The sequence below is a fragment of the Didymella exigua genome, assembly GCF_010094145.1.
Source record: "Didymella exigua CBS 183.55 unplaced genomic scaffold M421scaffold_51, whole genome shotgun sequence".
NCBI lineage: Eukaryota > Fungi > Ascomycota > Dothideomycetes > Pleosporales > Didymellaceae > Didymella > Didymella exigua.
In genome coordinates, this window is record NW_022984825.1 from 84,357 (window position 1) to 96,866 (window position 12,510).

The window sequence follows — 12,510 nt, forward strand, 5'->3', positions numbered from 1 at the left end:
CACTTCAACCACGCGCTCCAGCAGCTCAACCGCCTTCTGCACCTGTCCGTCGGCTTGGTATGCCATCGCCAGCACGTGCTGCGATAAAAGCCGGCCCGAGTCGTCTTCGCTACGTTTGCTCCTCTGCTGATACGACTTCTCCAGCCACACCACAGCCTCTCCGATCCTGCCGTCCACTCGCAGACACCGCCCTACCAGCAGACTCAGCTCGGACAGCTCGGACAGCTCCTCTGCGTTGCTCTCCCGCCCACCACCAAGCAGCCGTAACGCATGCGGCAGGTATGCTCGCCACACTGCCTGGTTCTCGTAGTCATCCGACGGGAAGACGTCTGCGACATGTCGCACTGCACCCGCTGCTACACCACTTGTATCGCCGTACTTCCTGACCCAGATCCTCGTCGCCAGGTGCACCAGACGGTGGACGTCGAACCACTCTTCCTCGTCATCTGCCCCAGCTGTGTTGTTACTCCCGTCTTTTGTCCCACAGCCATCGCCATCTCGTCTGGTCAGAAACGAGTATCCGCACAGCGTGCCGATCGCCTCTTCCATCCGCGATTCTGACTCTGCGCTTGGCAGCAGCGTTCGCGGTATGGCCTTCCACTCCACGCACGATATGAACCCCAGCAGATCCGCTGCTACAGCGTCGTGCTTGCGGATCTGGCTGAACGACACAACCCACGTTATCGCCACTGCATTCGCTGAGCCCTTGTACCGCGTGTCGTCGCGGAACTCCCGGCTCATAACACGGACAAGGTCCTGCTCTGTGCTGTGAAGCAGCTGCAGGTACTTTGAGATGGACATGCGGTTCATATTCAGGTACGCTGCCGCCTGCGCAATCGCCAGCGGCAGGCACGTCAGCTCATCCAGTAGCTTTTGCGTCATTGTGTCGTCGCGAAGAAGCTCCGTCCTGATCAGCGACTTCGACAGAAACTCTCTTGCGTCTTGCCAGTCCATCGCCCCTAGTTCTAGCGCATCTCCCCGCGTCAGTGACACCGCTACCTCCAGCGTGCGCGTCGTGTACATCACTACCCCCTGCTCGCTCTCCGGCAGGTAGTCGACGATGCCCTGCGACTGCTCTGTCCCGAACAAGACGTCTGGGTCGTCCGCGTTGTCCACCACTAGCATCCACCGCCCTGCTCGGCTCGCGCTTAGCCACGCCTTCACCAACTCTTTCGCGTCTTCCTCTTTATCCGCCGCCTGCGATATGCCGACCGCTTCTGCAATCCCGGCACAGGCCTGCTCAAAGCTCTCCATGCTTACCGCAGGCACCCAGAAGATCGACCACTCTGGCTGCGCCTCCTTGACTTCATACACAAATTGCAGCGCTACCTGCGTCTTGCCCGTTCCGCCAAGCCCCACGATAGACATATTCTGGCAGTCGCGTTCCACAAGTAGCCTCTGCCGCAGCACAGCCAGCTCATGGCGTCGTCCAACAAAGTATTGGTTCTTCAGGAACGGTATGCAGTAGGTTGGTTTGGCTATGCGCTCAGAATGTTCCATTAGTGTCGATGCACCACTGATAGATACGACAGCTACACTAACCGCTTGCCTCTCTGATCGTTTCCTCTGCCGTGCGCGACTTAGCCACCTCTGCTGGCGGTATCACCAACAGCACCTCCTTCGCGTACGCTGCCGCTGTCCCCGCCGCGTACGCCTGCCACCGCTTGTTCTTGTGCGAGTCCGCGTAGTCGCACACCCCGCGCACCACGAGACACGGGAAGCTGTTCATCAGCCCCGCCGCCTCCATCTCGAAGCACAGCACCCCCGCCAGCTCCACGCTCAGCTTGTCTCTCACCGCTGCGTTCTTGATCACCTGGTTGCCAGACGCGATCGTGCCGTAGTGCGTCACCACTTCCTCTTCGCTGTCGCGCGGCTCGCGAGCCTCATGTCTCGCGACATTGCACTTGTCGCACGTCTGCCCTCCCTCGTGCTCGTACGATGCTTCAAACAGCACGTCAGGTCCGGCCTTGCTGCGCTGGAACTTGCTAATACTCCCTAGCTTGGCGATATGCTCACACAGCTGGCTTCGGCCCCGCAGTTCGTTTGCCCGCACTCTCGAAACAGCTGCTAGCAGCATCTGCGGAGGTGAGTTGAGTGCACCCGTGCGCTTGAACCCGCTTAGTGTCATATCCCCTGCATCGTACTGCACCACTCCGGCGAGCGTCCCATGCGGCTGGCTGACCACTACGTCCCCCAGCCGCACGTCTGCCTCTGCGCTCGGCACGCCGCCGCCAATGCCCACCATCAGCCCAAAGCGGATCTTCTTAAACGTTGCTCGCATCTGCGTCGCCACAGCCGCTGCTGGATTGTTGCCGATGCAACCAGCAGGCAGGCAAACGATCGCGACGTTGTGGCCGCCGATCGCACCGAGCGCATATAGGTTCTCGTCGTTGTCCGCGGGGTCGCGCTCAAGGTCAGGGTGCTCCTCGTCGAGCATCTCCTGCGCGGCTGCCAGCTCGACGGGCAGCGCGCACACCCATCCTATCGTGTAGTCTTCGGGGCGCAGCAGGCGCGCCATTCGCGGTCGTTACGGGAAATCCGTCACGGAATAACTAGAATGGTGGTCAAGGTAAGAGACAAGGGCCACTGCTGCAAGATGAGGACGGGGCCTGACAGTAGGAGAGGACTCAGCCCTCAGCCTTGCGACGCGCCCAGCGCTCGCTTGTCTGCATGTTGTCAGCTGGTGGCAGCAGGCAGGCTGAGGTGGGCCGTCGACATGACATCCAGTGGGACGGCTGCTTGTGGGGGCGAGAGCCCAATCAGGCGGGCCGCGCAGACATGGGTGGGCTCCACCTTCCACCTGTCTGTCGAGGTATGCGCCACGAGTGGTCGTGTGAAGCTGATTAGAGTTACCAGGGCTAATTCGATAGGCATCTGGGACCTCGTGCTGCCTGCGGCCTCATCAAGTCAGCTCAGAGACGTGCGAACTGAAGACCAACTCGCGCCTCCTGCAGGCTCACATCTAAGAACCATGCAAGAAGGGACACTGTTTTCTAGGTTCTTCCAAGGCTTGACTGACGGCGATGTGTTTGAAGACTTCATAGAGCAGCTTCTCCACCACTGCAGACCGTACCCACAGCCGAACTCGGTGCTCATCATGGACAATGCCTCCTTCCACCACACCAAGCGCGTCGATCAGCTATGTCATGACGCTGGCGTCAAGCTGCTGTACCTGCCGCCTTATTCGCCCGACCTCAACAGCGGTCGAGCTGCTGCAGCGCGTGGTCGAAGTGCGAGAGAAGACGCTGTTGTCAGAGCACCCTGATCGACTGGCGTCGCAGCACGCACTTGCAATAGCATACCGAGCCGACTGACAGGTGCAGAAGGCGGTCGAGCTACTCGGACATGTAGTTGCCGTCGAATCAGCCAACTGCCTTTAAGAGGACCACCCTTTGCGGCTGGTGTCTGTCGGAGCACTGGCTGACATGTATGGCAAGCTAGCTACCGACTCAGACGAGACGTTGTTCTCTGCGTCGCCTAAGAGCCCTTCTACAGCTGGCTCTGCTGACTTTGTTATGCCCAAGTGCGACTAGAAGCGACACGCATCGCCGTTTCCTACTCGTATAGACCGAAGTTGATCGGATGGCTAGATGCGAGCTGAAATTAATTTGATGAGAGTAACAGAAGCAAAGGCCTTCTTCCTCTTTGCAACGACGCATTCATGCCAAGCCCTTAGTGTGCCTGCGCAGGTTATCTATCTTCATCCCCCTTCCTATGCCGTAAGGCAAGAGTGAAAGAAAATGGCCCATTTGAGGTCTTAGATCCTGCCTATAATTATGCTATACAGTAACGTAGTTTACAAGCAAGTCGCTAGTACAAGCGAGTTGCTAGCCCCACCAACTTTCTCATCTATCTGACTTGGACGCGTAATGGCTCTACGCTGCGTTGCCTAAACTGCTTTAAACAAAGCAGATATTCAACTTGCTATCTTAGTTCTTAAATTAAATTAAATCTAAAGCAGCCTGCGCGCAGCTGAAACGTTTAATGTTCCTTGATCAACGCTGCGCAACTGGCGCGCTGGGAAGCCTGCTAGACGCGACTGCCAGCCCAACTCAAAGAAGCTCACAGAGCTGGAGGAGGAGGTAATTCTCAGATACATATTAGACTTGGACCAGCGTGTATTTGCGCCTACGTACGCAGCTGTACGTGATATGGCTGATAAACTGCTGGCTGCGCGTGGCGATGGTCAGGTTAGTGTCTACTGGCCGCGCAACTTTGTTAAGCGTACAGACAGTCTCACAACGCGTTTTAGTTGAGCATACAATAGGCAGCGAGCTCTATGCGAGGATCTAGCTCTAATCAGGAGCTAGTTTAAGCTTGTAGAGGAGACAAAGGCTAAGTACAGCATCTGCGATGATAACGTCTATAACTTTAATAAGGCTAGCTTTATAGTGGGTAAGATCACAACTTAGCTTGTTGTGACAGGATTAGAGAGGAGAGGCAGGCCAAAGAGTATCTAGCCAGGCAATCGCGAGTAGGTAACGTTAATTGCTGCAATTAACGCTGTTGGCTGGTCAGTTCTGCTGTTCCTCATCTTCGCTGGCTAGTATTGTAACGACGCAGGCAAGAAGAGAGATATCCGGAGCAGGTGTGAATCCGCTGCGAGGCACATGGGAGTGCTAGGATGATAAGAACACCAGGATATATTCTCTACACCTATAGGTCTTGTACAAAAGGATATAGAAAAACCACTCTACAATGCTACAGTTCCTAGCTCCTTATATAGGGAGGTTCGGAGGCAGTTTGGTGTGACCTCATGCCATGCGACAAGGGCCATGGTCATGAGTCGCTAGAACTGTATCCTAGTGGTATCGGGTCACTGTTCGTAGAGCGTTGTTACAAGCTCTGCAAGGAGAACAATATCCACATGCTCTGCATGCTGCCTTACTTATCCTACCTGCTGCAGCTACTTAATATTAGCTGCTTCTTGCTATGAAAGCGCGCGTACAGCTGTGAGGTTGAGAGCCTAATCTGCCACTACATTAACCACATTACTAAGCTTGAGTTTCTGCTAGTGTTTAAGGCAGCGTTTAGTTGATTGTTCACCTCAACTAAGATCTGCTCAGCCTTTCAAGGCGCAGGTCTTGTGCCTCTCTGACTAGACGTTGTACTGTCAAAGCTTGACGTGCAGCTGTGTACGCCTACTCCAGAGGCTCTCCCAGAGGCTCCCTAGGAAGCTTGTACGCTGAGCAACGTACGTGAGCTTGAAGCTTAATCAACGTTGATACGTGAGCGCGTGCAACAGCATAAGAGCTCATCACCAGCTTCAATTATTAAGGCGATTGGCCAGCTCAAGAAGGGCGCTGAGGTGATGATGCTCTCAGCTGAGCTGATGCGCGATTGGATTGCCAGCCTTAAGAAGGCTAATGAGGCAGTGTCAGCGCGCAAACAGCGTAAAAGAAAGCGTATACAGCAGTTTAGAGTCTTAACAAAGGAAGCTGGAGAGGCTCTACTTGCACAACGTGAGGCTGACCAGCAGATTGAGCGTGAACAGTGTCAAGATAGAGAGCAATCAGGCCTTAGCCGCCAGGCTCTCGCGCGCTGCAAGAGGTGCAGAGAGACTGGACACAACTCACGCACGTGTAAAAAAGATATTGCAGATACTGCTTAATCTACTGCGTTAATATCTATATACCAGCTCATGATGTGGTTGAGTTGTACGCCTCTGGAGGTGCCAAAGTTGGTTGGGGCTGGCGACTCGCTTGTGCTGGCGACTCGCTTGTACTGGCGACTCGCTTGTAAACTCCGTTACACAATTTACATTACACCGATACCCCTGCAATCCACTAGCACAGGTGTGAAAGGACCCCTGTCGTGTGGACCGTGCGGTGAGAACAACGCTGACGCGACAACCGGAAACCGACTGTGCTCGCCTCTGTATGCGATGACCGCCAGTCCCAGTGCCAATGGACGCACTGGAGTCCTGCCCGTCGTCCTGCAGCCCAGCAACAACAACAATAACAATAACAACAACAATAACAACAGCAGCAGCAGCAACAACAGCAGCAGCAGCAACAACAGCAGCAGCAACAACAACAATAACAACAACCGCAGCAACAACAACAGCAGCAGCGGCGATGACCTCGAACCGCAGAAGCCCAACAAGGCACCAGCCACGGGCGTCCAGGCAGCCGGCATGCGCGCCGTGGCCGCCCGCATGGTCGCCTTCTACTTCCGCGCGCCCGTCAAAGCCTTCTTCCGCGGGCGCATCGACTACATGGGCTATGCGCGCGCCATCAACCCACACGTCGCGGCGCAGACGGGCTGGAGCTGGAGGATGACGACACCCGCTGTGCTGGCCCACGCCGTGCGCACCGAGGGCTGGGCCTTCATTCCGAACCAGGTGCTCCCACCGCTGCTGGCGAACACGTGCATCGGCGCGGTGCTGTACACGGCCTATCTGCACAGCCTGTCGAGCTTGCACGAGCCGAGCAGCCACCAGACGAAGCGCGTGTACCCGCCGCCGCCGCCGAGCACCACCTTCACCGCGGGGCTCGTGGCGGGCGCCTTCCAGTCTGTTATCGCCGCGCCCTTTGACGCGCTGCAGACGCGCTTCCGCACCGCCGACATCCTGGACGGGACACACAAGACCATGTGGCACTACGCAGGGCACAAGCTGCGCTCCATTGGCCTCCAGGGCATATTCGCCGGCTGGACGCTCTCGCTGTGCAAAGACGCCCTCGGCGCCGCCGTCTTCTTCAGCGCCTTTGAAACAGTAAAGTCCCAGGGCTACTACGCCTTCATCACCTGGCACTACGGCTCGCGCACGCGCGACAGCATCCTCGACACGCAGCCCCTGAGCGCAGACGCACCCCACGTCCCGCGCCCCGTCATCGCCCCGCACTTCGCCCTCGAACCCACCTTCCTCCTCCTTGCCGGCATCAGCGCCGGCCTCGCCTCCCAGACCATCCAGCACCCGCTCACCGAGCTGCAGGACGTGCACTTCCGCCGCCTCGAGGCCCTGGACTTCCAGGCCCGCGAGGACCCGCGCCCGGCGCAGCTCATGCGCCGCTACTACCACGCCTACCAGGAGACGTGGCGGCAGTGCCGCACCCTCGCCACGCGCGCCGGTGGGTGGAGGACGTATCTGTATCGCGGCTTCTGGGGTGCGACGATCAGGCAGGTGCCGAGCACGAGCGCGGGGCTGATTGTGTTCGAGCTGGTGCGGCGCAAGTACAGTTTTGAGAACGAGGGAAATGTCACGATTGATCGGGAGCGGGAGAAGATCTTGCTTCGCTAGTGGGCTTGGTGTGTTGGACGTGCAAGCAATTTCACTACCTATGCCCGGAGAAATTTCGGTCGTGTCCAAGGAAGCCATCTAAGAAACCCACCCCAACGCCCTCAACCCCGCACGTTCCTCACAAAGTTCCTCACCGCCTGCCAAACCATCACCCCGCACACTGTCCATCCAACACCCACCACACCCCTGATGCGCACATCACCCGCCTCGCCGCACCGCCCCTCGTCCAAGACCTGAGACCCACACGGCGCTGCTGACTCTGCGGGTCTGGCAGCGTCGGTCGTGATGGACGGAGTCGGTGGGAGGCGCCCCGGGCGGTGTGAGGAAGTGGGGCATGTTATAATCCCCGCGTCTAGACTGCAGGAGTTTTGGGTCGTGGGTGTGGGTGTGGGCGTGGGTGTGGGTGTGGGTGTGGGGCAAGACTGAATCCCCGCGTCCAAGCTACAATATTCGTGTCGTGCTGGAAACCGCCCGTGCGCAGGCGCTACCTGCCTGAGGAGCTGAAGCGGCCGCATGTCAGCACCAAGAGGATTCGGAATCGCGGTTGGTGCGGTGTGCGCAAGGAGATGCTGTTCCGCGGTGGCAGATGCATGTGCAACAGCGGTGACCTCGGCGATGACGCAGAGCGTCAGGGAGAGAAGCGGTGGGGAAGGGATCATCGAGTCAACGTGTGATGGCGTGGGGAAAAGGGTGGGGTTGTGCTGCTGCCACTGCATGGTAGATGACCAGTGGCGTGTGAAGCGCAGCTCAGAGTAAACAAATTGATCTACATCGCATTCAAAGCGCTACTTCACCATTGCTTCGCCCGCCAATCTATCAGTTCAGCATCACAAAAACCTCCTCCCGATGTGAATTCTACGCACCGCTGTCTAGACACTACTACTACCGACCCCAGACCGGGTGCGAGATCGCGGTTTGGTAACGGTGCTGGTGCGGCGCTTGGTGATGATCGATGTCACCACAATCGTCGTCGTGGGCTCAGCCGTGCTGGTGCTGGAGACGGGGCTAACATCACTACTGCTCTTGCTCAAGGGTGTGGCAGACGACGTCGAAGCACTGCTGACGGGTTTTACAGCACTGTTGACGGGGTTTACAGCACTGCTGGTATCGGCCGTGGCAGCGCTCGACGCCGGCTCTGGCGTTGTGTTGCTGCTGGAGGTAGGCGCCGGTGTGCTGCAGACTTGTTAGTTGAACTTCAGGTTAGTGAATGTCTTACTCACGAAGCCACGTGTTCCAGGTGTCTCGTGATCGTCAGAGTGGACGTGTGTTGTTCGGTAAGTCGCACTGTCGTGCTCGGCCGCCTGCGGGTGCTGGTGCTCTCGATCGCGATCTCAGTAGCCAGACGCAAAGTCTTGGACAAGCTGATGAACTCGGTAGTGCTGTTGATGTACGACGTACTCGAGTCGAAGATCAATGCGCCGGGTCCGGAGACGGCCCTGGAGAAAGCGACGGGGATCGAAGAGGTGAGTGTTGATGTGACGACGACGACTTCCCAGATCTCCTGGTACCGCTGGCACTTCATCCTGCCGTCATCGAGCACTGTGCAGACTTTGACGTCCACGTCAGAGGGTGCGTCGCCGGCTGTTAATGACTGCCATGGCGCAAGCCAGTATGTCATGAGCCTTCGCACTGTCGGCGCAGGTGTGATGAGAGCTGACGCGCTAGTTTTGGCAGGGGTTGGTGTAGGGGTCTCCAGGCTGTAGCCACACTCGCTTGAGATGGTGATCTCCTGATCGCATTCCGACACGGTCACTTTCGATGCCAGACCAGTGAGGGTGGTGGCGCATATCGTCTTGGTCGTCGTAGAGTACTCTACATCGCAGCTGCTGGTTCCAGAAATGTACTGCGTGAAATTTGCAGACCCGTTGAAGAAAGGTCCGCCCGCGATGGAGGAGAAGTAGAGAGCAGGTCCAACGCAGAAGGTCGCCGTCGGGATAAAGGATGTGACGACCTGGCTTATCGATGTTATCTCGACCGGTGCAGCATCTGAAGATGGGTAAATGACTGTGAGCGTGCTGACTGGAGGAGCGGGAGGCGGTAGCGTCGTCGTCTCGGTAGTGGTGGCTGTGCTTGTGGATATGGATGTGGTAGTGAGGCTTTCAGTGATTGTGAAGTCTACAGTTATCGCTGAAATAGAGAGTGGCTCGACGGCAGTGATATTGTAGACTCGATGCGGAAGCTGATGGTCAGCTGCAAAGGAGCGTGGTAGTTGAGAAAGGACAGAAGCGATGCCGAAAAGCAGGGTCGCTGAACGCATCTCGGTTTGTATAGTAAGGAATGAGTGTTGAAAGAAGAGAGGAAGATAAAGAACGTCGATTTTGATGGCTAGGCTGGAGCAGAAGGGCCAGTTGACGTGGCTTTGAATGGAATGCGAAAGGGTCGTGGTACATCATCCCTTGCCTGCGCGTTGCGTGGATATCGACTGTCATACGAGACCTCGCATTGATCTCAGACCCCCGTTCCAATCCCAAACTCCTGAGAGCAGCTGAAGTCCTGTCTTCTCCCCCAGTAGGCACAATCCTGACGACGTATTGTTGCTACTGCGCAAGGCATTTCGCGTGGAGTGGGTTGACGTTGGTCCGTGTCATGGTCTCTTGAAGTCATACATTCAGATCCCACGCAGTTAGAGAGCTAATCATTTCGAGCAACAGTATTGGGCAACAGTCGTTCGCATTTGCAAGTTGTGTTGAGGGCCTGAGGGGAAGGCGCGGTTTCTTGAAAGGCCCACTTTTCCCCACTCTCGGAGTGCAGGACGTCATCCGCCTTGCATTGCAACTCTTTCTTGCCTTGAAGGAAGCAGACTTGACTGTTGTGGTGCTGCTGATCGCCAGACGGCAAGGTGACGTTGAGTGTGTAGAGATGCTCGACTGTCCTTCGTGATGAAGAATTGAGCACGTTCAGGCGAGGTGCCGAATCGTATTCCCGACCGGATATATCCCCTGCCAGTACTTCGTACCTACTGAACGCTCTTCTCTACACTCACTTCTTCAATCAGCCGCACCAATACTACAAGTCACTATGGCATATGCGCGACCAATCAAGCTCGCAGTCTTGGACGACTACCACAACATCGCGCAGCAGCACTTCTCCCACCTACCCAGCGCGCAGGTTGAGATCACCGTCTTCAGCGATACACTTCCATCATACTCCCATTCTAAGACCACAGATGCCGAACGTCAAGCACTAGTGGAGCGATTGCACCCCTTCTCAGTCCTGAGCACAATGCGAGAACGTACACCATTTTCAGGGGAGCTGCTGCGCCAGCTGCCTAATCTGAAAGTAATCTTCGCAACAGGCGGGAAGTTTGAAAGCTGGGATCTGGCGACAATGAAAGAGCTTGGTATTACTATTTGCGCTGCGCCAGGCAAAGGACGCACGGATGGAAAGGGAAGCGGACTGTCGCCACGCTCGTTGCCGATGAGGCAGGGTGGTGGGCACCCGACTACGCAGCATGTATGGGCCTTGATCCTTGCACTGGCGAGAAACGTAGCTGCAGACGATGCGGTCGTTAAAGGAAAGCGTGGAAACAAGGCGTGGCAAACTGGACTAGCGATTGGGTTGCAAGGAAAGACGTTAGGCCTTGTGGGCTTGGGAAAGATTGGGTCTCACGTCGGGAGAGTCGGTGTTCTTGCATTTGGCATGAGAATCGTCTGCTGGAGTGCAAATTTGACCCAGGAGAAGGCGGACCAGCTCGCGGCGGAGGCCGGCTTGCCAGTCACGGGAGGAGGCATGATTGCAGATGACGAGAAGACGTTCAAGGTGGTCAGCAAAGAGGAGGTGTTCAGTACTGCGGATGTGGTCTCATTGCACTACGTGCTAAGCGAGCGATCGAAGGGGATTGTTGGCACCCAGGAGCTGGCATGGATGAAGCCGTCCGGCCTGTTGGTAAATACGTCGCGTGGACCATTGGTAGACGAGTCAGCTCTGCTTTACACGCTTCGCAACGGGCGCATAGGAGGCGCGGCACTCGACGTTTTTGACATTGAGCCGCTGCCAGCAGACAGCCCGTGGCGCAATGAGGACTGGGATGCGAAGGGAAAGAGCAGGGTAGTCTTGACACCACACATGGGCTATGTAGAAGAGGGTACGCTTAAGATCTGGTATGAGGAGACTGCAGAGAACTTGGAAAGATACCTAGAAGGGAAAGAGCTGCTGAACGTGCTCCAGTGAGTTCAACGGGCCTGGCTCGCATGGTGGAGTGGCATCGAGTGCGCTCTACACTTTCCAGCAATACGTAAAGACGATTCGCTAAGAGTGATACATCCGGTTCTGAGTGTCGTGCATCGTGGAAATCGTGAGGCTGTGCGACTTCGAGGCATACCTGTCAAGACCAACGTTGGCTCAGAATGAGTCGACGGGCTGCAGCACGGCAAGTGGGGCATGCATCTGATGTGCCTTGCACAAGAACCGCTCTCCTCCCAGAGACCACAATCTGCAATAATTTACCAGACCGTTGAGCCATGAGCTTCAGCAAAGCAGAGTATCAGAAAGAAGAATTCGTGGCTGGCATGCCACCAGTGCCAGAGGGCGAGTTCTGCGTTTTCGGCATAGTAAGCTCCCACGATACTTTGAACGACTACCGCTTACCAGCGCAGGTCTATGCGTATCCAGAGCATGCGGACGCTCTCGAGGCTGTGTATGCAGAAACAACGCGGCTTGCTGCCTCTGAAGCGGGCACAATCTATTACTGCATAAGCCGTGATCCAGACGACCGAACGGTATTCCACTTCTTTGAACGGTATACTGGCCGCGCCGCATTCGAGAAACACAATGCGCAACCCATTGTCAAGAAGCTGATACAGGACAAGCTCTTCAGGGGCGTGAAGGCGAAGTTTGTGGAAGCTATCAAGCCAGCAAGCTCGTGATGAGCGCTCAGCATTCGACTCACCTTTGCGACGTGCCCGATGAGCAGGCCTACCCATACCATCGAACACAGAGCTGCCCGGGATGTTGAAAGGAGGCGCGTTTGGACAATGATGGAGGGGCAATAACTGTCCCCAGAGACAAAAGCAGCGTTCTGCGATCACGCAGCCCGTGGAGGGGTACAGGTTCTGAGCGCTGCATGTACTGTCGAGCATACACGCCGTCACGAGCCATTTGCAAGATCGATGTAGGATCTCTAGTGGGTGTTGGGAGGCCGCGAACAAGTGTGGCGTCAAGAGCAGGCTGAGCAGGAATGATAACACCGTACTCTACGACTAGCAACGACGCCATTGTTAGATGAGCAGAAAGTCCTCTGAGACACTAGGTCCACCTCCTCTGCGCCTGTG

The 12,510-nt window shown here is 56.5% G+C and overlaps 5 protein-coding genes across 5 annotated transcripts in view; 3 read left to right on the forward strand and 2 right to left on the reverse strand.

Annotated features, from left to right (window-relative positions):
* M421DRAFT_326502 (purine and uridine phosphorylase) overlaps window positions 1-2,597 on the reverse strand; it is a 3,132-nt gene extending 535 nt beyond the window's left edge. The window contains exons 1-2 of the mRNA XM_033589340.1: window positions 1,543-2,597; window positions 4-1,478 (exon numbers count right to left, since the gene is read on the reverse strand). Of these exons, the coding sequence (XP_033443607.1) occupies window positions 4-1,478; window positions 1,543-2,518 (2,451 nt within the window). The 5' untranslated portion in view covers window positions 2,519-2,597. The remainder of the gene's footprint in view (window positions 1-3; window positions 1,479-1,542) is intronic.
* A 3,287-nt stretch (window positions 2,598-5,884) lies between these two features.
* On the forward strand, window positions 5,885-7,240 carry M421DRAFT_75567 (mitochondrial carrier; the record flags this gene model as incomplete). The annotated part of the gene is made up of 1 exon (XM_033597143.1): window positions 5,885-7,240. One exon carries the CDS (start codon window positions 5,885-5,887, stop codon window positions 7,238-7,240), a length of 1,356 nt encoding a protein of 451 aa, XP_033443608.1.
* A 1,327-nt stretch (window positions 7,241-8,567) lies between these two features.
* Window positions 8,568-9,236, reverse strand: M421DRAFT_19163 (uncharacterized protein; the record flags this gene model as incomplete). Its single annotated transcript, XM_033588000.1, has 1 exon — window positions 8,568-9,236. A coding segment is annotated over one exon (669 nt), but the record flags the coding sequence as incomplete, so codon positions are not given.
* An 835-nt stretch (window positions 9,237-10,071) lies between these two features.
* On the forward strand, window positions 10,072-11,518 carry M421DRAFT_425882 (glycerate dehydrogenase). The gene has a single exon (XM_033594218.1). The coding sequence runs from the start codon at window positions 10,259-10,261 to the stop codon at window positions 11,408-11,410; it is 1,152 nt and encodes a 383-aa protein (XP_033443610.1). The 5' UTR covers window positions 10,072-10,258; the 3' UTR covers window positions 11,411-11,518.
* Window positions 11,519-11,665: 147 nt separating this feature from the next.
* Window positions 11,666-12,470, forward strand: M421DRAFT_425883 (uncharacterized protein). The gene is made up of 2 exons (XM_033594219.1): window positions 11,666-11,790; window positions 11,836-12,470. The coding sequence occupies exons 1-2, from the start codon at window positions 11,701-11,703 to the stop codon at window positions 12,103-12,105; spliced, it is 360 nt and encodes a 119-aa protein (XP_033443611.1). The 5' UTR covers window positions 11,666-11,700; the 3' UTR covers window positions 12,106-12,470.
* Window positions 12,471-12,510: the final 40 nt, after the last annotated feature.

What these genes read in the sequence shown, in the direction of transcription:
- M421DRAFT_425883 (XM_033594219.1), top strand. Translation starts at nt 11,701, where the DNA reads ATGAGCTTCAGCAAAGCAGAGTATCAGAAAGAAGAATTCGTGGCTGGC. An exon ending in AGTTCTGCGTTTTCGGCATA is followed by an intron (nt 11,791 to 11,835) that starts GTAAGCTCCCAC and finishes TTACCAGCGCAG; the next exon opens with GTCTATGCGTATCCAGAGCA.
- M421DRAFT_425882 (XM_033594218.1), top strand. Translation starts at nt 10,259, where the DNA reads ATGGCATATGCGCGACCAATCAAGCTCGCAGTCTTGGACGACTACCAC.